This window comes from Lipophrys pholis (assembly GCF_963383615.2).
Source record: "Lipophrys pholis genome assembly, chromosome: 8".
Classification (NCBI taxonomy): domain Eukaryota; kingdom Metazoa; phylum Chordata; class Actinopteri; order Blenniiformes; family Blenniidae; genus Lipophrys; species Lipophrys pholis.
In genome coordinates, this window is record NC_137630.1 from 32,792,727 (window position 1) to 32,816,196 (window position 23,470).

Sequence of the window (23,470 nt, forward strand, 5' to 3'; positions counted from 1 at the left end):
TAGCTGCCATTTCCCGCGGCTTTCCGTCTGTTGTGTTTGGTTGCTGTTAGCAGCAAGATGGCGGCTCCCATCCCGGTGCACAGACCCGCGGTTCTGCACGTCTGACAGCAGCCTCCCCCGCCTTGACCGAGCCTCCCGCGCCCGGGCCGAGCCCTGGCCCCCGGTGCCTGCAGCAGCGACTTCGCGCAGCCATTCGCGGCTGGAAGCGCCTTTTGTTTCCGTTAGCACGGACGGCTACCGGCGGCTCCTCACCGACTCTGCTTAGAGCCAAAATGGCGGATCGTTCGCTGCAGTGTTCGGGCTAGTTAGCGGCGGCATCACAACGCTCCCCGGCGCCGCCAGCAGCCGGTGTTCCGAAGGAGGGTGTGTTATTCTGAGTGTTGAAAACAGACTGGACTGGAGGACTGCAGCCTGCAGAGCGGCTCTTTGTCCGGTTAACAGAAGCCGTTGAGCCGCAGAGCTTCTTCAACTTAGCCGGCTAGTTAGCGCTGTCGCTAGTTAGCAGGCTAATGCTAACCCAGCTGTGACTTTAAACTGCTTCCTGAACACGACTAAACTGCGCCTCATTTCATTCCCGCGGCTCCAAAACCCGCAGAAGTGGGCATTGTCGTCTGAGCAGCTATGGCGTCCGAAGCCATGACCCCCGTGGTGTTGCAGCCCCGCTGGAAGCGCGTCCTGGGCTGGACTGGGCCGGTGCCGCGGCCCCGGCACGGGCACCGGGCCGTGGCCATCAAGGAGCTGATGGTGGTGTTTGGCGGAGGGAACGAAGGCATCGTGGACGAACTTCACGTCTACAACACAGGTTCGAGTCTGCCCTTTAATTCAGATTCATTGGTAATTTGTGTAAGAATGTGTGAGGCCCGGTCACTGCTGCTTATTGCGATGCTCAGTGGAAGCTAAAAGCTACCAGCTAACTGCTAAGTAGCTCGAATCATTAGGTTCGTGGTTTTATTCAGTGTTGTGTGCTAAAGTGCGGCGGTCGTCGTGGTGGAGTTTAGCCTACGGGGGTAGCTTAGCCTCCGGCTACCAGAGCGGCCCGCAGCGCTTAGCATCGTGCTAACGCTGTTAGCACCGTGCTAACTAGTAGGTGGCTAACTGAGCGGATGGAACGCAGAGAGAAATGGCGCGTTTTTACTGAAAACACGACTGACGTCACTGAGCCACGCCCCCTTCCCTGCAGCACGCCAAATAAACAAACGGCAAAAATAACAACAAACGTGAATAGAATATAATTTAATCCAGGTTAGATTATATGAAATGTTCCTAAATTTAAAAGTAAATGAGACTTTGCAGTTTGTGCAGGTCTATTTGAGTTCTGCAGAATAATTTAATATAGTAATGACAATTAATAGAATAGAAATTAATTCATTCCACACAGAATGCAACAGAGTAAATAGAACAAAATGTTAAAATATCAAACAAGTCAGAATACAAATTTGTATGAACAAATATAAGTAGATAATTATATATATATATAATATATAAATAAAAAGATTTAATGGTGGCTAACTTAAGCATGAAAATGGATTGACAGAAAAACCCTGTCAGAATCAAAGATGCTCCCTGGGGGGATTCTTGTTAACGGGTCGAGGTCTGATGTCAACAGGAAGGACCTGCTGAGACTCTGGAGCAGTTTGGAGGCATCAGACCACATTTACAAAACAAATTAAAAAATATATGTATTTTTTGCATTTTCCATTCAGAATGATTTTGTCTTTACAGAGCGACGTTTTAAAAATGATGTCCGATTCTACGGAAATTGCAGAAGCACTAAAAGTGATGTTGTTACCATGGCAGACCATTAGTTGGTGCTGTTGTTTGTTTTTGTAATGAAACCGCACACACATGCAGCAGAGAACAATGAGCTCTAAACATGAACACTGGGAGAACATTCTAGTGGACAGACCACCAAGTTGGATTGTTATTACGATGACTGTCAAAATAAAACCACCAACTCGGATTGTTATTACGATGACTGTCAAAATAAAACCACCAAGTTGGATTGTTATTACGATGACTGTCAAAATAAAACCACCAAGTTGGATTGTTATTACGATGACTGTCAAAATAAAACCACCAAGTTGGATTGTTATTACGACGGCTGTCAAAATAAAACCACCAAGTTGGATTGTTATTACAATGACTGTCAAAATAAAAGCACCAACTCGGATTGTTATTATGATGACTGTCAAAATAAAAGTACGAAGTCCAGTAGAATATGGACTGGGAGTCATGACACCACGGAGAAAACTTTGTTCTGATTGGCTCTACTGAGCACCAATGTGGTGTCCAGGACCAGCGTAAGTGTTTGTTTTCACTTGTTTCTACGTCCATGGAGCCGAGTGCTTTTCAAAGGTTCCGCCTGTGGAGCCTTTTTCAAAAAGTTAAAACCAGTGAAAAGAGCAACCCCTCTGGATGGAGGGGTCTTTGAAATATCAGGAAGGCTGTTCCGATGTGACTGTCTGGCAGCGTGCGGGCTGAACCATCTGTTTCCGTCGTGCAGCCACCAACCAGTGGTTCATCCCTGCGGTGCGTGGCGACATCCCCCCCGGCTGCGCCGCCTATGGCTTTGTGTGCGACGGGACCCGGCTGCTGGTGTTCGGAGGCATGGTGGAGTACGGCAAGTACAGCAACGACCTGTACGAGCTGCAGGTCAGTGATGTCACTGCGGGGGGGCGTGGCCATCCTGCCTCCCGCTTGGTCTCAACACTGTGTAACTATTTCAGGCGAGCCGCTGGGAGTGGAAGCGTCTGAAGGCCAAAGCGCCGAAAAACGGCCCTCTGCCCTGCCCGCGCCTTGGACACAGCTTCTCTCTGATTGGCAGCCGGTGCTACCTGTTCGGAGGACTGGCCAATGACAGCGAAGATCCTAAAAACAACATCCCCAGGTAGGAGGAACCTCATAAGATGCTCTTCAGCTCTTCGTCACTCTTTACCAAACGTTTACGTCCCATCAGCATTCGGAATCACACACATTCATAGAAACTGCAGAGCAACATTCGATCCCTCGTTCCAAAACCCAAAGTGACCGAGTTGAATAAAGCGAAATAATAAATGGAAGTTCAGGAGACATTTCGGCTTTCTGTCTTTTTCAACTTATTCTGAAACTGCAATTAACATTTCTCTCGTTTCAAACCAAGATTAGTTCTGGTGTTTTTCACTGGATCTGGATTTTATCGGACTAGTTTTTAACTTTTCAAACTTTTCTGTCTTTCAAACAGTTTTTTTGCTCGCTTTGAACATGATGTTAATCTACAACAAGAAACCGTGAAACTGTTTTGATTGTATTTTCGAAGACGATCAGATTTATCTCTAATCTGGTCAGTCACTGTGGTCTGAGCGTGCTCTCCGCTGACCCCCCAGGTACCTGAATGACCTGTACTGTCTGGAGCTGCGGCCGGGCTCCAGTGTGGTCGGCTGGGAGATCCCGCCCACATCCGGTCCGTCTCCGCCCCCCAGGGAGAGCCACACGGCGGTGGTGACCAGCGGCCGCAGCGCCAACAAGCTCATCATCTACGGTGGGATGAGTGGCTGCCGGCTGGGAGACCTGTGGGTCCTCGACATCGGTAAGGCTCCCGCTACACCTCAACCCCCCCACCCCCACCCTCAATCCTGATTGGTTCCTCTTTTGATGATGTCACAGACTCACTGGTGTGGAGCAAACCATCCCTGAATGGCTCGCCGCCTCTTCCGCGCAGCCTGCACTCAGCCACCACCATCAACAACAAGTATGAAAACACACACACACACACACACACACACACACACACACACACACACACACACACACACACACACACACACACACACACACACACACACACACACACACACACACACACACACACACACACACACACAGCTGTAGGTGCCTGTGCTGATCTTTGTCCCTCTGGTCGTCAGGATGTTCGTGTTCGGAGGTTGGGTCCCGCTGGTGATGGACGACGTCAAAGCAGCAACTCACGAAAAGGAGTGGAAGTGCACCAACACACTAGCCTGCCTCAACCTGGGTATACACACACACACACACACACACACACACACACACACACACACACACACACACACACACACACACACACACACACACACACACACAGCAGAGCCTCAAAGGGCTGCTGTGAACATCAGTGTGTGTTGCCGTGTGTGTGCAGACTCTATGTGCTGGGAGACGGTTCTGATGGACGTGGTGGAGGAGAACCTCCCTAGAGCTCGAGCGGGACACTGCAGCGTCGCAATCAACTCCAGACTTTACATCTGGAGCGGCAGAGACGGATACAGGAAGGCCTGGAACAACCAGGTGTGCTGCAAGGACCTGTGGTACCTGGAGACAGGTGAGAGCTGTTGCTGTCGGACGTCTACCTGTCTGTCGCTGTGGCTTCTCCTCACCTGTCATCACCTGTTCATCTTCAGCGCGTCCCTGCGCCCCGTCTCGGGTGCAGCTGGTCCGAGCCAACACCACTTCCCTGGAGGTCAGCTGGGGCCCGTCTCAGACCGCCGATACCTACCTGCTGCAGCTGCAGAAGTACGACATTCCAGTCACGCCTGCGACCCCCTCACCTGCCTCCAGTCCTGCCCCCATCCCCATCGCCACACCCGGCGCCAGCTCCCCGAAGAGTGCTGCGTCTGCCACAGCAACACTGGCCAATCAGACAGTCCCGCTGTCTGGCATCACTCGGGTCCTCGCCCCCACGGCCTCGGTTCCTGGAAATCCATTGGCTGCTGCTGCCAAGTCTCCAGGTGGGTTTCTGATCTTGTGCAGGTGGAGAAGGTGAAAAATGTCGTAGGCTCACCTGTCTGCTGTTTCTGCAGCGGTCCTGAAGGTGGCAGCGGCTCCAGGCGCTGCGGGCGGAGCCTCCATTGTCACAGTGAGACAGGCCACACCCAAATCTCCGGTTTCTATGGCAACGCTTCCTGCCGGTGTCCGTATGGTGGTACCTGCTCAGACGGTAAACGGATCCTCACGTCACACCACCGTGTCCCAGTGACTGCTTGCAAACTGACATGTTGCTATGAAACCCGTTTTCCCTGTCTACTCTCAGCCAATGGGCAGCAGCCCTCAGATGAGCGGCATGGCGGCGCTGGCTGCGGCTGCAGCAGCGACTCAGAAGATTCCTCCGTCCACGGCGACCATGTTGAACGTTCCCGCAGGAGCAACCATCGTGAAGACGGTGGCTGTCAGTCCAGGAACCGGCAGTCTGCCGGTTAAAGTGGCTGCGCCCGTCACCGTGGTACGATTCTGAGCACGACATTACCCACAATGCAACACTGATAATGAAACATGTAACCCAACAACAATCTATTCCCATTGACCAGGTGTCACAATTGTTCTGATGATGCTTCGTTTTGTTTGGGCGACAATTTTATATATCGTCTTATACCACTAAAGACGATGGACGGAAGTTTCAGGCTCACACCCCAGCGATGCTACATGCTAAAGAGTTTCAGGCTCACATCCCAGCTATGCTACATGCTAAAGAGTTTCAGGCTCACATCCCAGCTATGCTACATGCTAAAGAGTTTCAGGCTCACACCCTTCGATGCTACATGCTAAAGAGTTTCAGGCTCACACCCCAGCGATGCTACATGCTAAAGAGTTTCAGGCTCACATCCCAGCTATGCTACATGCTAAAGAGTTTCAGGCTCACATCCCAGCTATGCTACATGCTAAAGAGTTTCAGGCTCACACCCCAGCGATGCTACATGCTAAAGAGTTTCAGGCTCACACCCCAGCGATGCTACATGCTAAAGAGTTTCAGGCTCACACCCCAGCGATGCTACATGCTAAAGAGTTTCAGGCTCACACCCCAGCGATGCTACATGCTAAAGAGTTTCAGGCTCACATCCCAGCTATGCTACATGCTAAAGAGTTTCAGGCTCACATCCCAGCTATGCTACATGCTAAAGAGTTTCAGGCTCACACCCCAGCGATGCTACATGCTAAAGAGTTTCAGGCTCACACCCCAGCGATGCTACATGCTAAAGAGTTTCAGGCTCACACCCCAGCGATGCTACATGCTAAAGAGTTTCAGGCTCACACCCCAGCTATGCTACATGCTAAAGAGTTTCAGGCTCACATCCCAGCTATGCTACATGCTAAAGAGTTTCAGGCTCACATCCCAGCTATGCTACATGCTAAAGAGTTTCAGGCTCACACCCCAGCGATGCTACATGCTAAAGAGTTTCAGGCTCACACCCCAGTGATGCTACATGCTAAAGAGTTTCAGGCTCACACCCCAGCGATGCTACATGCTAAAGAGGTGACGTAGCGTTGATAGAGGATGGTGCAGGAGGTTCACAGCAACACATGTCCTTCGTGTATCGCTTGAAGTACGAATTGGGCTTTATGGCTCATCCAGAGTTCAAACCTCACACAGCTTGACACGGAGAGAAGCCGTCAGCTCTGGGCGGTTCCGTTAGCCATGTCTCAGACTGTCTTAAAGAAAACCAACCCTGGTTGAATGTGGACCAACTTCTACAACTCTTCTTGAACTCAGGAAACTGCTGCTGATTGTAAATATGGTGTCCAACTTAATTGTTGTTGACTTCGTCAAGTGTGTGACTGGCAGGGAGACGATAGCATCCAGGTTAGCACGTCTGCGTTAGCTCAACGCCCAGCGCTGCTTACACCATAATGACACCGACCAGGTCTGAGTGTCTGATCACAAAGTTATAATCACATTAACATTGAAAGCTTTTAATGTGGAAAGTTTGGATACAAAATGGTTGAATGTATTGATGTTCTCCTCAGTCCACTGAAACAGATTGTTGCCTCACCTGTCTGTTCCTCTCGCAGGTGAGCAACCCGGCCACTCGGATGTTAAAAACAGCGGCCGCTCAGGTGGGTGGGGCCTCCATGGTCTCCACCCCCGGGACTCCCACCCGCCCAATCATCACGGTCCACAAGTCGGGCACAGTGACAGTCTCCCAGCAGGCTCAGGTGGTCACCACAATGGTGGGCGGAGTCACAAAGACCATCACTCTGGTTAACAGTCCACTGAGTGTGGGTGGAGGCGGGACCTTGGTGGGAGCTTTGAAATATTAATTTAATGTGATTGGTCGGTTCAGACTCACCATGAAGGGTTTGGATGTTTACTTCTACCTCTGTTTCAGATCGGTAGCCTTGGTAACCTTGGTAACCTTGGTAACCTTGGTAATCTTGGTAACCTTGGTAACCTTGGTAACCTTGGTAACCTTGGGAAGGTGGTGTCAATGGTCCAGAACAAGCAACTCCAGAGTGGAGCCATTACCGGGCAGGCTGGGAGCAACCCCGTCACTCAGATCCTCCAGGTAGACCCCAATCCAGACCGGTCCGGATCACAAACCTGTTCAACGGTTTAATGTTCCTCCTCTTCCTCTCAGACGAAGGGCGCTCTGCCTGCAGGCACCATCCTGAAGCTGGTGTCCTCTGCAGACGGGAAGCAGACCACCATCCTCAGCACGGCGCAGGCCGGGTCCGCCACATCCAAACCCACCATCCTGGGCGTCGCACCCACAACCTCCAAACCAGGAACCACCATCATAAAGACCATCCCCATGTCTGCGCTGCAGGGCGGGGCTGGTACGGCACACACACACACACACACACACACACACACACACACACACACACACACACACACACACACACACACACACACACACACACACACACACACACACACACCTGGACCGTGTCTGACTGACTGAGTGAAGCTCTGCGTCCTGCAGGGGGAAACAGTCCAATCACAATCCTCACCACCAAGATGGTGACTCCAGGAACAGCAGGGAAAATCCTCACCACAATCCCCAAAATATCTGCAGCTGGTCAGCAGGGGCTCACACAGGTACAGTAAAGACACACACACACACACACACACACACACACACACACACACACTGTAGTGTCGGCCCTGACGTGATGTTCTGTGCTTCAGGTGGTACTGAAGGGTGCTCCAGGTGGGCCAGGCACAATCCTCCGGACCGTCCCGATGAGCGGAGTCCGCCTGGTGTCACCGGGAGCTGTCGGCGCCAAGCCCACCGTCACCACGCTGGTTGTCAAGGGAACCACAGGTAAACGCCAGTGACATGTGCTCCTCGGGTGTCACTCTCACGTGAGCTCCAACAGATGCTACAGGTGTTTCTGTGCTTTTGTCCCTGCAGGTGTTTCCAGTCTGGGGACGGTGACAGGAAGTGTGTCAGGAGGAGCCGCCTCTTCAGCCAACGCCTCCCTGGCTACGCCCATCACCTCGTTGGCAACCATCGCCACACTGGCCAGCCAGGTGGCCACAGCGACCACTGCTGGTACAGGACCCAAACAGGTACTGCGGCTGTAGTTCGGTCAGTCCAGCACAGTGGATCTGTGGTTCCGTGACTGGACTGCAGCTTTTCTTCCTGATATACAGTTCTGTAGTACTTCTTTCAGAGTAGTACTGTGGTTATACTGCAGACCTGTGAGTGCTGTAATGCAGTGTTTCCTCTCTGCAGGTAACTTTGATCACGACTCCGAGCGGAGCCGAGGCTCAGCCACTGGTTCAGGATCTCCCCGTCTCCTTCATGGCGTCTCCTACTTCAGAGGATCCCGGCAGTACAACGAGTACCTCCACGACTACGACTGCAGAGGGAGATGGAGGAGACGCTACAGCAGGTACAGAAAACCCCGTGTGTGAGGCTGCGGCGCGCAGCTTCAGTGTTTGAGGGTGTTGATCAGCTGTTTTTATTGACGCTGCAGTGACGTTGGTCTGCTCCAACCCACCATGCGAGACGCACGAGACTGGAACCACCAACACTGCCACCGTGGCCTCAGCCAGTATGAACCGAGAGCCGCAGGTGAGCCCGTCGCTCCAACCACCACCTGCTCTGCATTCAAGTCAAGTCCTCCCTCCACTGGGTGGCGCTCTCAGGGCTCTATGGCCAACACCGCCTCCTTTCTCTTTTATCAGCTGAGTTCAGACCAGCCGTCGGCGCCGCCTGCTGTCAGCGTGAACGGAGGAAACACCTGTTCCAACCCTCCCTGTGAGACCCACGAGACCGGAACCACCAACACCACCACTACAGCTGGAGTAGGAGGAGTCAGACAGGTGAGCTAACACCTGGACAGGTGAGCTGGGATTGATTAAATGTGTGTAAACATGATCAATATTCTAGGTTTTTGTTTTCAGGTGTGTTCAAACCCTCCATGTGAAACTCACGAGACCAGCACCACCAACACAGCCACCACAGCTGGATCGGGCGGAGTCAGACAGGTGAGTGAACATCTGGAGAGGTGAACTGGGATTGATTAAATGTGTTTCACCAGATTTTTAAAGCAGATCATTTCAAATATAGGTGTGTTCAAACCCTCCCTGTGAGACCCACGATACCGGAACCACCAACACTACCACAACATCTGGAGTGGGAGGAGTCAGACAGGTGAGCTAACACCTGGACAGGTGAGCTGGGATTGATTAAATGTGTGTCTTCCCAGATTAATACAGCAGCTTTTTAAAATTCAGGTGTGCTCAAATCCTCCCTGTGAAACTCACGAGACCGGCACCACCAATACGGCCACCACAGCTACAGGTAAGCTCCTCCCACCTGGGCCATGAGGTCTTCATCCTGGAAACACTCACCTCCTGTTCTGTGTGCAGCTCAGCAGGGCGGAGACGGCCAGCAGGGAGACTCCTCAGACCCCTCCTCTTCCTCCTCTGACCCCGCCTCCTCCACCGCTGCAACTAATCAGAGCAGAGCTGTTACCACGGTGACACAGGCCACGCCTACACCTGGACCCTCCATACCTGTGAGGGACGACCTAAAGACCACACCCGTAACCATGGGAACACAGTCATCAACCTGCTGTTTTTGCAGGAGATCTCGTCATTGGTCGGAGACGACAGGGCTCAGGTTTCTATGGTTTCCATAGCAGCTGACGAGGGTGTGGAGCCTATGCAGACAGACGGCCAAGCAGACCATGGGATGTCTTCAGCGGCCGCAGTGTTACAGGTTCACCTGGAGGGCAGCGAGGCAGCGGCTCAGGTAACACACACACACACACACACACACACACACACACACACACACACACACACACACACACACACACACACACACACTCAATGCGGACATTCCATTGACGTTCACTATTCTCCTGCAGATAAACTCACTCAGCCATAACGAACACTAGTTCTCAGTCTTCATGAATAAAAGCTTTGTGGACGGGCAATATGGGGATTGAACCAGCAACCTGGAGCTGGGCTGTCATGAGTCCTTATTGGTTAATCCCCTGACCAGTTCCCTCCCCGCCCTCAGATGGCGTCCTCAGACAGCGGTCTTCCTCAGGAGCTGATGTCATCAGAAGGGGACGGAGGTGAGGCGGTTTCCGGGACGACAACCCTGATGGTGACGGGACTGACTGCGGAGCAGCTGGCCGTTGCCACAGCAACAGATGAGGCAGCTCAGCAGGCGACGATCCAGGCCGTCCTGCAGGCGGCGGGACAGATCGGTGAGACGATCGGAGACTCTGGCGGCTCCGTCTCACGTAGAGCCGCGACTCCGCCATGTTTCATTGTGTGTGTGTATGTGTACCTGCAGGCGATGGCAGCGACGCCATGGATCAGTCCATCCCCATTGTCCTGACGCAGCAGGAACTCGCTGCGCTGGTCCAGCAGCAGCAGCTGCAGCTGCAGCTGCAGGAAACTCCCCAACCAGAAACTGAAACACAACACAGCAGCCTCCCCACAGGTACAGCCTCACATCTAATCACACACACACACACACACACACACACACACACACACACACACACACACACACACACACACACACACACCAGTTAGTGAAGGATGCTCTGTAACATTAATCCTACACGGGTGGTTACCATGGTAACCACCTCCTGCTCTCAGGGGAGGATCTTCCATCAAACGGATCACCCTCCGTGTGTCTTTAACTTCCTGTTTCCCAGAGGGCCTTGCTCCAGCAGACAGCCTCAACGACCCAGCGGCTGAGAGCAACGGTCAGGAGCTGACGTCATCAGCGGTGACGAGCGCCGTCGCCCGATTGGCCAGCACGTTCGGCCCCACGCTGACGACGGGTCACGTGAAGATCCAAGCCCCCGCAGCCTCTGGCCCCGCCCCGCTGACGGAGGTGACCAACGGCCTGGCGGCGAGCGCCGCGGTGAGCCCAGACGTCACCGCCGGCACGCTAACGTGGCGCTAGCAGCAGGCTAACTGTAAGTGTGTGTTGCAGAAGCAGAGGGTCCAGGTCAAGCCCCCTGCCAAGGACAGTCAGTGGTTCGACGTCGGCATCGTCAAAGTCACCAACATGGTGGTCACGCATTACTACGTCCCCTACGATGACGACGACATGGCCGAGGTAAGACCCGACAAACCTTTTCTGGTCTCTCGTGTTGTCTTTGTGTGACGACATCAAACCACTGGACCTCCAGAACCAGGTTTTATAAATCAGATTGAATCAGTGGTGATGGAGCAGCAGTCCGCTCTCCGATGGTTCTGATAGTTCTAATGATGGTACCGATGGTTCTGATGACGGTACCAATGTTTCTGATGGTAGTACAAATGGTTCTGATTGTGGTACCGATGGCTCTGATGATGGTACCAATTGTTCTGATGACGGTACAGATGGTTCTGATTGTAGTACAGATGGTTCTGATGATGGTTCTGATGGTAGTACCGATGATTCTGATGACGGAACCGATGGTTCTGATGGTAGTACAAATGGTTCTGATGACAAAAATGATGGTTCTGATGGTAGTACCGATGGTTCTGATGGTAGTACCGATGGTTCTGATGACGGTTTATACAACACTTTTCAAACGGCACCAGTTTGAAATTGTAGATCAGTGAATTTTAATTTTAAGCAAAGTGAATTTGTGTTTGATGACTGATCCTTGGTTCTGTTGGTAGAACTGATAGTGGTTCTGCAGTATTTAGATGTGCTATCACCAGAGAACACAGTCCAGAACGACTGAAGTAAACCTTTATTGATTACTGAGATGCTTCTTGATTCTTTGTTTTGAATGTGTTTAATGTGATTGAATCATTTGATTATAGATTATAACTGTCTCCATCTCCACCCTCAGCTGAGCCGGTTCCTCGTCTCGCTCGCTGAAGAACATGACTTTAGTTTGACTTCAGTCCAATGATCATTTATTTATTTTAAATCACTTTGATAGTTTCCACGTTTCACCTGATTGATCTCAGTAGCGTCTGGAAAAACTCCCCCGGCAGAACGTCTGCAAAAAGTACTGCTCTTATTACTACCATGCTTCTAGTGGTTCTGATGGTTCTACTGGTGATTCTGTTGGTCCTGGTGGTGGTTGTGTTGGTTCCGATGGTGCTCCTGTTGGTTCCGAGGGTGATCCTGATGGTTGTGATGGTGATTCTGCTGATTCTGGTGGTGGTTGTGATGGTTCTGCTGGTGATTGTGTTGGTTCTGGTGGTGGTGTGACAGTGACGTTTTGTGTGTGTGTGTGTGTGTGTGTGTGTGCACGCAGAACGATTCGGGTCTGGTTCCGGACTACAGTGGGATGAAGAAGGTGGAGCTCCAGCCCGGAACGGCCTACAAGTTCCGAGTGGCGGGAATCAACATCTGCGGCCGTGGAACCTTCTCCGAGGTGTCAGCCTTCAAGACGTGTCTGCCCGGGTTCCCCGGCGCCCCCTGTGCCATCAAGATCAGCAAGGTGAGTCCGGACCGGTGGGAGGGCCTGGGTCCTGTCTGGACCCGCCGGGTCTAACAGGTCTTCTTTGTCCCGCAGAACCTGGACGGGGCCCAGCTCACCTGGGAGCCTCCGGCCGTCACATCGGGGAAGATCACCGAGTACTCGGTGTACCTGGCAATCCAGTCCAGCCAGACCTCGGGTCCGGCCCAGCTGGCCTTCATGAGGGTCTACTGCGGTCCCACCCCGTCCTGCCTGGTCCAAGCCTCCAGCCTGGCCAACGCCCACATCGACTTCACCACCAAGCCCGCCATCATCTTCCGCATCGCCGCACGCAACCAGAAGGGCTACGGCCCGGCTACGCAAGTCCGGTGGCTGCAGGGTGAGACCCGTCCCGGACCAGCAGAATGTCTCGGGAGGAGACTCGACCTCATGACCCCTCATGACCCCTCATGACCCCTCATGACCTCTCATGTTTCTGTTTCCTGCAGAAACCAGCAAAGACGCCAAACCAGCAGTGAAGAGACCCGGAGCCTCGCCAGACTTGTAAGAGAGTAACTCTGAGAATAAGTACTCGCAATTTAAAGTTACTCTGCTCCAAACCTACCGAACACAACACTCATGAAACCAGTAGAAACCAGTAGAAAACAGTAGAAACCAGTAGAAAACAGCAACTTTGAAAATGGTGCGCTTCATGTCTCCACCTCCAGGTGGCGCCACCACAGCAGGAGTTCATGATAAATAATCATTTAATGATAAAACTTCATTCATTTCAGACGGAAATAATAAAACAAATAAAAATCATGTACATAAAGAGTGAAGAACAGATAATAAAGGATCTTTGATTCGTGACGGAAGAAGACCAAGTTTATTGAACTTTATCCTGGATCAATAGCTGATCTATCGATCAGTTTGGAGCAGAGCAGAGGGAAGTCAACTTCACTGTCTGTCTGTCTGTCTGCAGTAAACCCGCCGGACCAAAGAAGTTCAGAACCGACCAATAGGAGGAGCCGCCTTCTCCCAGGACTGTGATTGGTTGCTGCCTGAATCGCCGCCCTGCTGCCAGTTGCTATGGCGAGGGGGCGGGGCTTTGGCAAACTAAAGACTTGTAGGATATTTGTACATTATCACCAATCGTCTGTTTTTTAATCCTGTTGTCATGGAGACAGCGAGGGGCGGAGCCAAAAGCAGTTCACCTTCTGATGGATATCAATAAATTTGAGTTAAAGTTGAATGTAGACTTTAGCAGTCTTTTCTCTCTCTGGGCTCATTCAGAGGTCAAAGGTCATGGTGCTGGCAGTGGGCGGAGCCACTGCAGAAGAAGGGCGTGGCTTAAACCAGCTCAGTTGTAAATTATTTCTGTAGCATCTTTAGTGGGGTTTTTTTTTCAATTGTTTTCTAAACAACTGTCAGCAGATCATTTCTTCTTCTGTGGTTTCTGTTGTGAGGAAGCTCACCGATTGGTCGGCTCGTTCCTTTGATCTCCAGATGTTTAATATTCTCTGGAACAATAAAGATTTTTAGAGCTTTTTTCTACCAGCCGTGTTGACTGCACTTCCTGTCCTCTCCTGCACACACAGCTGATGGTCCACTCACCCACTTCACACAGTTGATGGTCCTCTTCACAAAGCTGATGATCCACTCATGCTCTTCACACACAGCTGAAGATCCACTCATGCTCTTCGCACAGCTGAAGATCCACTCATGCTCTTCGCACAGCTGATGATCAACTCATGCTCTTCACACACAGCTGATGATCCACTCATGCTCTTCACATGCAGCTGATGATCCACTCACTCTTCACACAGCTGATGATCCACTCACTCTTCACACAGCTGATGGTCCACTCATCCTCTTCACACGCAGCTGATGATCCACTCAGCCTCTTCACACAGCTGATGATCCACTCATCCTCTTCACATGCAGCTGATGATCCACTCACTCTTCACACAGCTGATGGTCCACTCATCCTCGTCACACGCAGCTGATGATCCACTCATCCTCTTCACACGCAGCTGATGATCCACTCATCCTCTTCCGTCTCGTTAATCTCCAAACGAGAGGAAATGATCAGTTTAACGTGTCGACAGAAGAAAGTTCATTCTAACCATCTGTTGGAATCAGATGAAGTTTTAAAGTACAAGAGTTGTACTTAACAATGATGAGTATAGTTTGTCGTTACTTTGAAAACTTTTCAGGTCATAATTCAAACTGCTTCCAGTCACCAGAGCCAAAACATGACATCAATCATGGTGGCTTGTTTCCATGGCAACCAAAATAAATTTTGCCATAGAAGCAATTATTTTTTTCTTGGTTTAGACTCTAAAGGCGGATTCTCAGTCAGCAATATCGAGTATCGATCAGTGATCCCAGGTTGAACCACAAGGTGGCGACAGACATCCAGTCATAACTGTGTGTGTGTGTGTGTGTGTGTGTGTGTGTGTGTGTGTGTGTGTGTGTGTGTGTGTGTGTGTGTGTGTGTGTGTGTGTGAAAATCTTCAGGTTGCTGGAGGCAGGATGCGCGTACCCAGCAGGGCGTGTGCGTACGCGTGGCCGCGGTGTGTTGCTGGGCTCGTGAGCGCGCCTCACGCTGCTGGTTGCGCGCACACGCTGCAGAGGAGGATGATGGAGGACGAGCAGCTCCGATCACCGCATCGATCCCGCGTGATCGATCCAGTCTGCAGCCGCGGCCGCGCGCTCCTCCGGCTCGCGTGAACCCGCAGCGGAGCGGATCTATATTTTTTTTTCCTGCACCAATCAGCGATCAGTGCATCGATCCGGCGCTCCGCACACACACACACACACACACACACACACACACACACACACACACACACACACACACACACACACACACACACACACACTCCGGGAACTCGCGCACACACTGGAGGAGCCGCCCGCCGCAGGTGATCCAGGTAAGGACATCACACACACACACACACACACACACACACACACACACACACACACACACACACACACTCAGGTGAGGTTTTATTCTAAAAAAACTACAAATAATCTGTATTATTGGGATTGAGCGTCAGATGATTTATTGTTGTTGTTGTTGTTGTTGTGGCCGCGCGCGTGTCCCACCCTGCGCCACGTGCTGCTGCGCGTGCGTGTCACAGTGAGGCTCATTTTGCTCATCAGGAGAAATATTTAGATTTTCCTCAAAGGGACAAAAATATTCACATGAATGAAAATAATGAGCTCTAAACATTAAAACAAATTCTCGTGGACAGACCACCATATTTATTGTTAGTACGGTGACTGTCAAAATAAAAGTACCAAGTCCTGAGACCTGGACTACGAAGCTGATCAACATATCAGGTTCTCTGTTTCCTGGTTAACTGATCCAGATGTACACGATCCAGATCACCGTTCCTACCAAGCAGGTTCTCAACTCTCTGGTTCCACCCAGACCAGGTGTGAGCGTTCACGTTGTTAATGCTGACTTGGTGAGATTAGAGCAGATTAATTGATCAGTGATATAAAGGAACAGCACTGTGATCACTCAGTTCCACTTTATTCCAGCAGAAAGGTTCCAGGCAGAACTTCCTCACTGATCTTCTTTTACTTTACATTCTCCATCACTGGTTCTGGTTCTGAGGTTCTCTTGTGTTTCCTGTTGGAATATTAATTCATCACCATGACGACAGGAGGAGTTCTGGTTCTATAAATTCATGGTTCTGCAGTTCTGTCAGGTGTGATCATGAACCTCATTATTCCAGATTAACCCTCGTGGAGATAAACAGACCTGGAACAAGTCAAGAACCAGAACCAGAACCTCCTTCAAAGCCTCAGAGACCAGGATTTATTTTATTATGTCTAAAGATTGTTCTGGATTAATTTCTCCTCTCCTCTCTGCTGCAGCTCAGAGCTGAACCTGCCCACCAATCAGCATCATTTAAGAATGGGCGGGGCATTTCCCAAGAGATCTGATTGGTCAGGAGGCGGAGCTCTGACCTCTTATCTAGAACATATCCTGCTCCAGAGCAGGTTAGACTTTCAGTGTTAGTTACCATGGTGATTTATCCTGGTGAGAAGTGAGCGAGTCGTAGTACAGAAACCCTGAGTTAATCCTGAAGTTACCTAGATAAGAGAAAACCAGGGTTAATCCTGAAGTTATCTAGATAAGAGAAAACCAGAGTTAATCCTGAAGTTATCGAGATAAGAGAAAACCAGAGTTAATCCTGAAGTTACCTGGATAAGAGAAAACCAGAGTTAATCTTGAAGTTATCTAGATAAGAGAAAACCAGAGTTAATCCTGAAGTTACCTGGATAAGAGAAAACCAGAGTTAATCCTGAAGTTACCTGGATAAGAGAAAACCAGAGTTAATCCTGACGTTACCTGGATAAGAGAAAACCAGAGTTAATCCTGAAGTTACCTGGATAAGAGAAACCCAGCTTCGTCGTACAGGCCTCAGGAGAAGATGAACTGGGAGTCGTGACACCACGGATCAGACTTTGTTCTGATTGGCTCTACTGAGCATGTGCAGAAGAACCAGTTACTATGGTGACCAGGACCAGGACCAGGACCAGGTGTAGGACCAGGAGCAGTGGTTCAGAAAAGTGTGTTTCCATGGAGACGAGTCCAGCGAGCTGCTCCCTCCATCGTCGTCCATTCAGACGCTTTAAAAGGTTTTTTACTCTGAAATCACAAACTTTATTCCTACAAACAGTAAAAACATTAAATGATTTGATTAATGAAACTTTACGGGACTATTTCCTCCTCAGCTCATTGTTGTTCCGGTTCCGGTTCCGGTTCCAGATGTGGTTCACTAATGGTGACTTTCTATTCAGTGAAAAATAAATGATATTCCAGGTCTCATGTCGGTAAATCTTATAATGTGAGGCTTTATAAATATTCACTCTCAAATATTGTAATAAAATATCCCATCAGTTTAGGTTTATTTCCACTCTAAAGAATCTTTTAGTCAGAAGATGTTTCACCAACATTTCATCAACAATCAGAAGCAGAAACTGAGTTTGGATTAAATCGTGATGCGTTCAGGAGCCGCTGGGAAACTTCTCCATCCACCCAAACCTCTCAATGACGCCTTAAACAGATTAATTTAATCTGGAGGATTTTCTCACGTTCAGTGAAGCTGCGACGACTCTTCAGTAAAAAAACAAGGTCATGTGACAGGAAGTGGCTTTTCAAAATCCCAATAATCATCAAAACCTTCAATCAAAGCCACTTTAACCCCGTCGGGTCTGGATTACATCATCAGCCCGACGTCTCCACACGTCTCCTGCAAATACACTGAAGTACACAATACAAATACGCTTAAATCCAAAATACTAATATGCTTAAACACAAACTACAAATACACCAAAATAAGAAATACAGATACACTTGCTCATCACCAAGATAGAATCCTTTTAGATTCAGCAGCTCGTAGAATATTTACATTTTTAAAATCACATTTCACTTCACAAAAATGACAAAAAGAAGATTGAAGGTAGTTTTGATACGAAACTCTTCAGACCCTGAATGACAAAAACTCTGAGTTACACAAACTCTGAGTTACACAAACTCTGAGTTACACAAGCCATTTGTTTTGTTTCTTAAACAAACAAACAAACAAACAAACAGAAAATCCATGATTCTGTTTCCATCTGGTGAAGAATTGATCGGCTGGTTTGGGTTTGATCGCTCTCATTGATCTGGAACTACTGATCAGCAGCGACCACGCCAACGCTCGCCGCCATCTTGGATCTTCTTCCAGAAGTTAACAAACACACAGTCCCTGTCCTCGCGAGACAAAACCATCTTTTGTCTCCTCGCCATTCTTCCCTGGCGTCCACCACACCATGACAACTACTCAACACGATGCAGTACATCTGCCAGGCCTGTAGGGGGCGCTGTGACTGCTCCAGGAATACAGCAGGGACAGAAGAAGACACGGAGACTCCTGCTTGTCCTCAGGTTGGATCAACATTAAAGCATCAGCAGCTTCTGCCCCTGCAGCAGGTCGTCCACCATGTTGGTGTTGCTATAGGTCAAGAGGCGGGGCCATGACATCATCATTTTCTTGTCCGTCCAGGTGTCAAAGCTGAGGCGGCGTTTTCTAATTCCTCCAATCTGGGGGAGGAAGAGGAGGAGGAGGAGGGGGAGGAAGAGGAGGAGGGGGAGGGGGAGGGGGGAGATTAGAGGATGAAGGAACAGAAACAGATTTAATATTTGGTGGAACCAAATCTGCTGTGTTCCGTTGGTGTTTCTGACGCCAGCACATCGAGGGTTAACGGCCTCAAGCGGAAAAACAAAACTCTGGCTTGTTTTGGGTTTTTAAAAACGTCTGTGCTTCGTCTCCTTGGAGACGGTGGAGCTCCTGGTAACTAGTGGTTCTGCACATGCTCAGTAGAGCCAATCAGAACAAAGTTTCCTCCGTGGTGTCATGACTCCCAGTCTGTATTCTCCTGGACTTGGTGCTTTTATTTTGACAGTCACCGTAATAACAATCCAACTTGATGGTCTGTTCTCTAGAACGTCAGTGTTCTCCTGTTGTTGATGTTTAGAGCTCTTTGTTCTCTGCTGTGTGTGTGTGTGTGTGTGTGTGTGTGTGTGTGTGTGTGTGTGTGTGTGTGTGTGTGTGTGTGTGTGTGTGTGTGTGTGTGTGTGTGTGTGTGTGTGTGTGTGTGTGTGTGTGTGTGTGTGTGTGTGTGTGTGTGTGTGTTGCTCTCTCTGCTCCATGTACTTGGGTATTTGAATAAACGGTGATATTTCTCTGCGTTTGGGCTCATTTACATATAAAGCAGCTGCGACTCTGGAAGCTCCGCCCACTCTGGAGCTCTGGATAAACTCTGTGTCTCCGGTTGCATCTAAAGACGGGAGCTGGAGATTCACATCACAATTCATGACGTCATGTTTTTTTCCAGGATTCTGATTGGCTATCATGGCTTCATGCTTCTCACTACACTGCCCCCTGCAGGTCTGGCTGCTCATAGCAGCTCTGGACCTGCTGGATATGTGGATCCAAGTCAGTGAAAAGGGGGAAATGTGTTTTATTGTGAAAACCCAGGTACGTGTAAACGTGGCCTCAGTCTTCACGTCTGGCTCCGCCCCCTCCAGCCTCTGGACTCCAGGGTTACGTCACCGTCAGAAAATAATCTGAGTTCCTGTCATGTAATCTGTCAGATGATAATCTGACAGATGATAATCTGACTCAGAACAAGTTTTTGGGAAAAACATGTTTTGGCCTCAAAAGTAAAACTGCAGTTTTACCTTCTGTGACCGTTTTATTGATCGGCTGTCGTCGTTATTGACGCCTGAAGCTTCAGTGTTCTAACTTTTCTGGAACGTTTATTGATTTGAGTCGAGCAGCAGAACTAGAGGATCTTCCTGGAAGCTGAAATCATGAATCTCCGTTTCAGCTTCACAGGAAGATCCAACGAGACGACACACACACACACACACACACACACACACACACACACACACACACACACACACACACACACACACACACACACACACACACACACACACACACACACACACACACACATTAAGTATTGATGAAGCTGTTGCCGCTGTGCCTTTGAGCCACACACACATGCTCTGCACCTGTGTGTGTGTGTGTGTGTGTGTGTGTGTGTGTGTGTGTGTGTGTGTGTGTGTGTGTGTGTGTGTGTGTGTGTGTGTGTGTGTGTGTGTGGAGGATGAATGTAGGTCATGCTGCTGATTCTCTGCACAGCAACAATGCAGAAAATCCCAACTGTGAATTCTGGCGTGGGATTGGCTGAGAGCTCCAGCCAGGCAGCCAATAACCTTTCAAACCCCGGACGCCGTGTGTGTGTGTGTGTGTGTGTGTGTGTGTGTGTGTGTGTGTGTGTGTGTGTGTGTGTGTGTGTGTGTGTGTGTGTGTGTGTGTGTGTGTAAAACTACCAAGTTGGATTGTTATTATGATGACTGTCAAAATAAAAGTACCAAGTCCAGGAGAACATGGACCAGGAGTCGTGACACCACCGAGGAAACTTTGTTCTGATTGGCTCTACTGAGCATGTGCAGAACTACTAGTTACTATGGTGACCAGGACCAGGTTCAGATGACGGTTTGAACCCGGTTCAGTTCAGAGATCAAAACAATAAAAAAACTCTTGTGTCTGTTTGAGAGAAAAACCTGATATAGAAGAATATAGAGAGTATAGAATATATAGATATAGAGAGTATAGGATATATAGATATAGAGAGTATAGGATATATAGATATAGAGAGTATAGAGTATATAGATATAGAGAGTATAGAATATATAGATATAGAGAGTATAGGATATATAGATATAGAGAGTATAGGATATATTGATATAGAGAGTATAGAATATATAGATATAGAGAGTATAGGATATATAGATATAGAGAGTATAGGATATATTGATATAGAGAGTATAGAATATATAGATATAGAGAGTATAGGATATATAGATATAGAGAGTATAGGATATATAGATATAGAGAGTATAGGATATTTGATATAGAGAGTATAGAATATATAGATAGAATATAGAAAATATAAATCAAAAATCTAAAATTAACAGAAAAGGTTTTGTTATCAATCATTTCCCTTTTCACCTTTATTCTGAAACTGATTTTTACTCTCTGCTGACACTTCCAGGTTTTTTTTGCAGTATTTTTTACTGAACGTTCCTACTTTACTTTTCCTTGATTATTTATATTTCCTTTAACATTCAGTCTTAGTTCTTCTTCCTGTTGACTTCAATCTTCACACAGATTTCATCTTCCATCATTTTTTCAGATTCTATGAACTGAATTTTTATTTTCTTCGATTCACCAAAATGATCCGTTTGTTGTTTACATGTTTACTTTGTTTACTTTTCTGATCATCGAAACATTTATTACGTTTGTTTGAAATATTAAAGGCAAGTAACTCAAAGTTAACCCTAACTCTAACCCTAACTCTAACCCTAACTATAACCCTAACTCTAACCCTAACTCTAACCCTAACTCTAACCCTAACTCTAACCCTAACTCTAACCCTAACTCTAACCCTAACTCTAACCCTAACTCTAACCCTAACTCTAACCCTAACTCTAACCCTAACCCTAACTCTAACCCTAACTCTAACCCTAACTCTAACCCTAACTCTAACCCTAACCCTAACTCTAACCCTAACCCTAACTCTAACCCTAACCCTAACTCTAACCCTAACTCTAACCCTAACTCTAACCCTAACTCTAACCCTAACTCTAACCCTAACTCTAACCCTAACTCTAACCCTAACTCTAACCCTAACTCTAACCCTAACTCTAACTCTAACCCTAACTCTAACCCTAACTCTAACCCTAACCCTAACTCTAACTCTAACCCTAACTCTAACCCTAACTCTAACCCTAACCCTACTCTAACTCTAACCCTAACCCTACTCTAACCCTAACCCTACTCTAACTCTAACTCTAACCCTAACCCTACTCTAACTCTAACTCTAACCCTAACCCTAACCCTAAAACAAACTTTTAAGTCTTTTATATGAAAGATTTTAGTGATAAAAATCTGAAAGTCAGATTAGTAACTGTAGTGGACTGTGGAGGACTTCATGGTCTGATGATCCAGGGTTTTTTTCAGAAAGGAGGTTCAACAAACTTTTAGTTCTTTCACAGTAAAGTACCAGACTAAACCCAGTTCTTTCACAGTAAAGTACCAGACTAAACCCAGTTCTTTCACATTAAAGTACCAGACTAAACCCAGTTCTTTCACAGTAAAGTACCAGACTAAACCCAGTTCCTTCACAGTAAAGTACCAGACTAAACCCAGTTCTTTCACAGTAAAGTACCAGACTAAACCCAGTTCCTTCACAGTAAAGTACCATACTAAACCCAGTTCTTTCACATTAAAGTATCAGACTAAACCCAGTTCCTTCACAGTAAAGTACCAGACTAAACCCAGTTCCTTCACAGTAAAGTACCAGACTAAACCCAGTTCCTTCACAGTAAAGTACCAGACTAAACCCAGTTCTTTCACATTAAAGTACCAGACTAAACCCAGTTCTTTCACATTAAAGTACCAGACTAAACCCAGTTCTTTCACATTAAAGTACCAGACTAAACCCAGTTCCTTCACAGTAAAGTACCAGACTAAACCCAGTTCCTTCACAGTAAAGTACCAGACTAAACCCAGTTCTTTCACATTAAAGTACCAGACTAAACCCAGTTCTTTCACATTAAAGTACCAGACTAAACCCAGTTCCTTCACAGTAAAGTACCAGACTAAACCCAGTTCTTTCACAGTAAAGTACCAGACTAAACCCAGTTCTTTCACAGTAAAGTACCAGACTAAACCCAGTTCTTTCCCTCATTTCAGGGTTAACAAACTCTGTTATCACAAAACCCACTTTCTAGAATTGAACCAAACTGAATCAGAAAAACTGTGAACCTGAACCGTCGACCGAACCTGCTGAGTTCAGGGATCAGTAAACAACAACAACAGAAATATAAACCACAACGACAACAGAACAAAAGAAATATCAACAATATAAACAACAACATCCTGTGAATGTTCGCAGTAAAACTGCTAACGAAAGGACAGAAACCACTGAGACCTGCAGCCAAGAGCGAGGGCATAGAGAGGACACACACACACACACACACACACACACACACACACACACACACACACACACACACACACACACACACACACACACACACAGACACACACATTCTTTCTCTCCTGAATATTTACAATTTGTATTTGCATCTCTTTGTGGGCAGCTGCAGCCTTTCATCAGCACACACACCCTGTGTGTGTGTGTGTGTGTGTGTGTGTGTGTGTGTGTGTGTGTGTGTGTGTGTGTGTGTGTGTGTGTGTGTGTGTGTGTG

At 48.4% G+C, this 23,470-nt stretch overlaps 1 protein-coding gene across 3 annotated transcripts; it reads left to right on the forward strand.

Annotated features, from left to right (window-relative positions):
• The first annotated feature begins 343 nt into the window (after window positions 1-343).
• Window positions 344-14,172, forward strand: hcfc1b (host cell factor C1b). Of its 3 annotated transcripts, none has more exons than XM_080470447.1 (32): window positions 344-802; window positions 2,504-2,652; window positions 2,727-2,887; window positions 3,363-3,565; window positions 3,643-3,727; window positions 3,903-4,009; window positions 4,154-4,333; window positions 4,413-4,739; window positions 4,812-4,948; window positions 5,042-5,230; window positions 6,796-7,023; window positions 7,113-7,289; window positions 7,362-7,560; window positions 7,710-7,825; window positions 7,916-8,051; window positions 8,142-8,299; window positions 8,466-8,625; window positions 8,710-8,807; window positions 8,921-9,058; window positions 9,140-9,223; window positions 9,306-9,389; window positions 9,473-9,539; window positions 9,608-9,756; window positions 9,825-9,992; window positions 10,266-10,458; window positions 10,548-10,697; window positions 10,918-11,129; window positions 11,202-11,327; window positions 12,469-12,654; window positions 12,730-13,012; window positions 13,122-13,176; window positions 13,595-14,172. In XM_080470447.1, the coding sequence occupies exons 1-32, from the start codon at window positions 622-624 to the stop codon at window positions 13,632-13,634; spliced, it is 4,926 nt and encodes a 1,641-aa protein (XP_080326573.1). In that variant the 5' UTR covers window positions 344-621; the 3' UTR covers window positions 13,635-14,172. The 3 variants fall into 3 exon arrangements, with proteins under 3 accessions (XP_080326573.1, XP_080326574.1, XP_080326575.1); XM_080470448.1 differs by having other exon boundaries at window positions 11,205-11,327; window positions 13,595-14,171; XM_080470449.1 differs by having other exon boundaries at window positions 11,208-11,327; window positions 13,595-14,171.
• The last annotated feature ends 9,298 nt before the right edge of the window (window positions 14,173-23,470 follow it).

What these genes read in the sequence shown, in the direction of transcription:
- hcfc1b (XM_080470447.1), top strand. Translation starts at nt 622, where the DNA reads ATGGCGTCCGAAGCCATGACCCCCGTGGTGTTGCAGCCCCGCTGGAAG. An exon ending in GCCACCACCATCAACAACAA is followed by an intron (nt 3,728 to 3,902) that starts GTATGAAAACAC and finishes TCTGGTCGTCAG; the next exon opens with GATGTTCGTGTTCGGAGGTT. An exon ending in CTGGTACAGGACCCAAACAG is followed by an intron (nt 8,300 to 8,465) that starts GTACTGCGGCTG and finishes TCCTCTCTGCAG; the next exon opens with GTAACTTTGATCACGACTCC.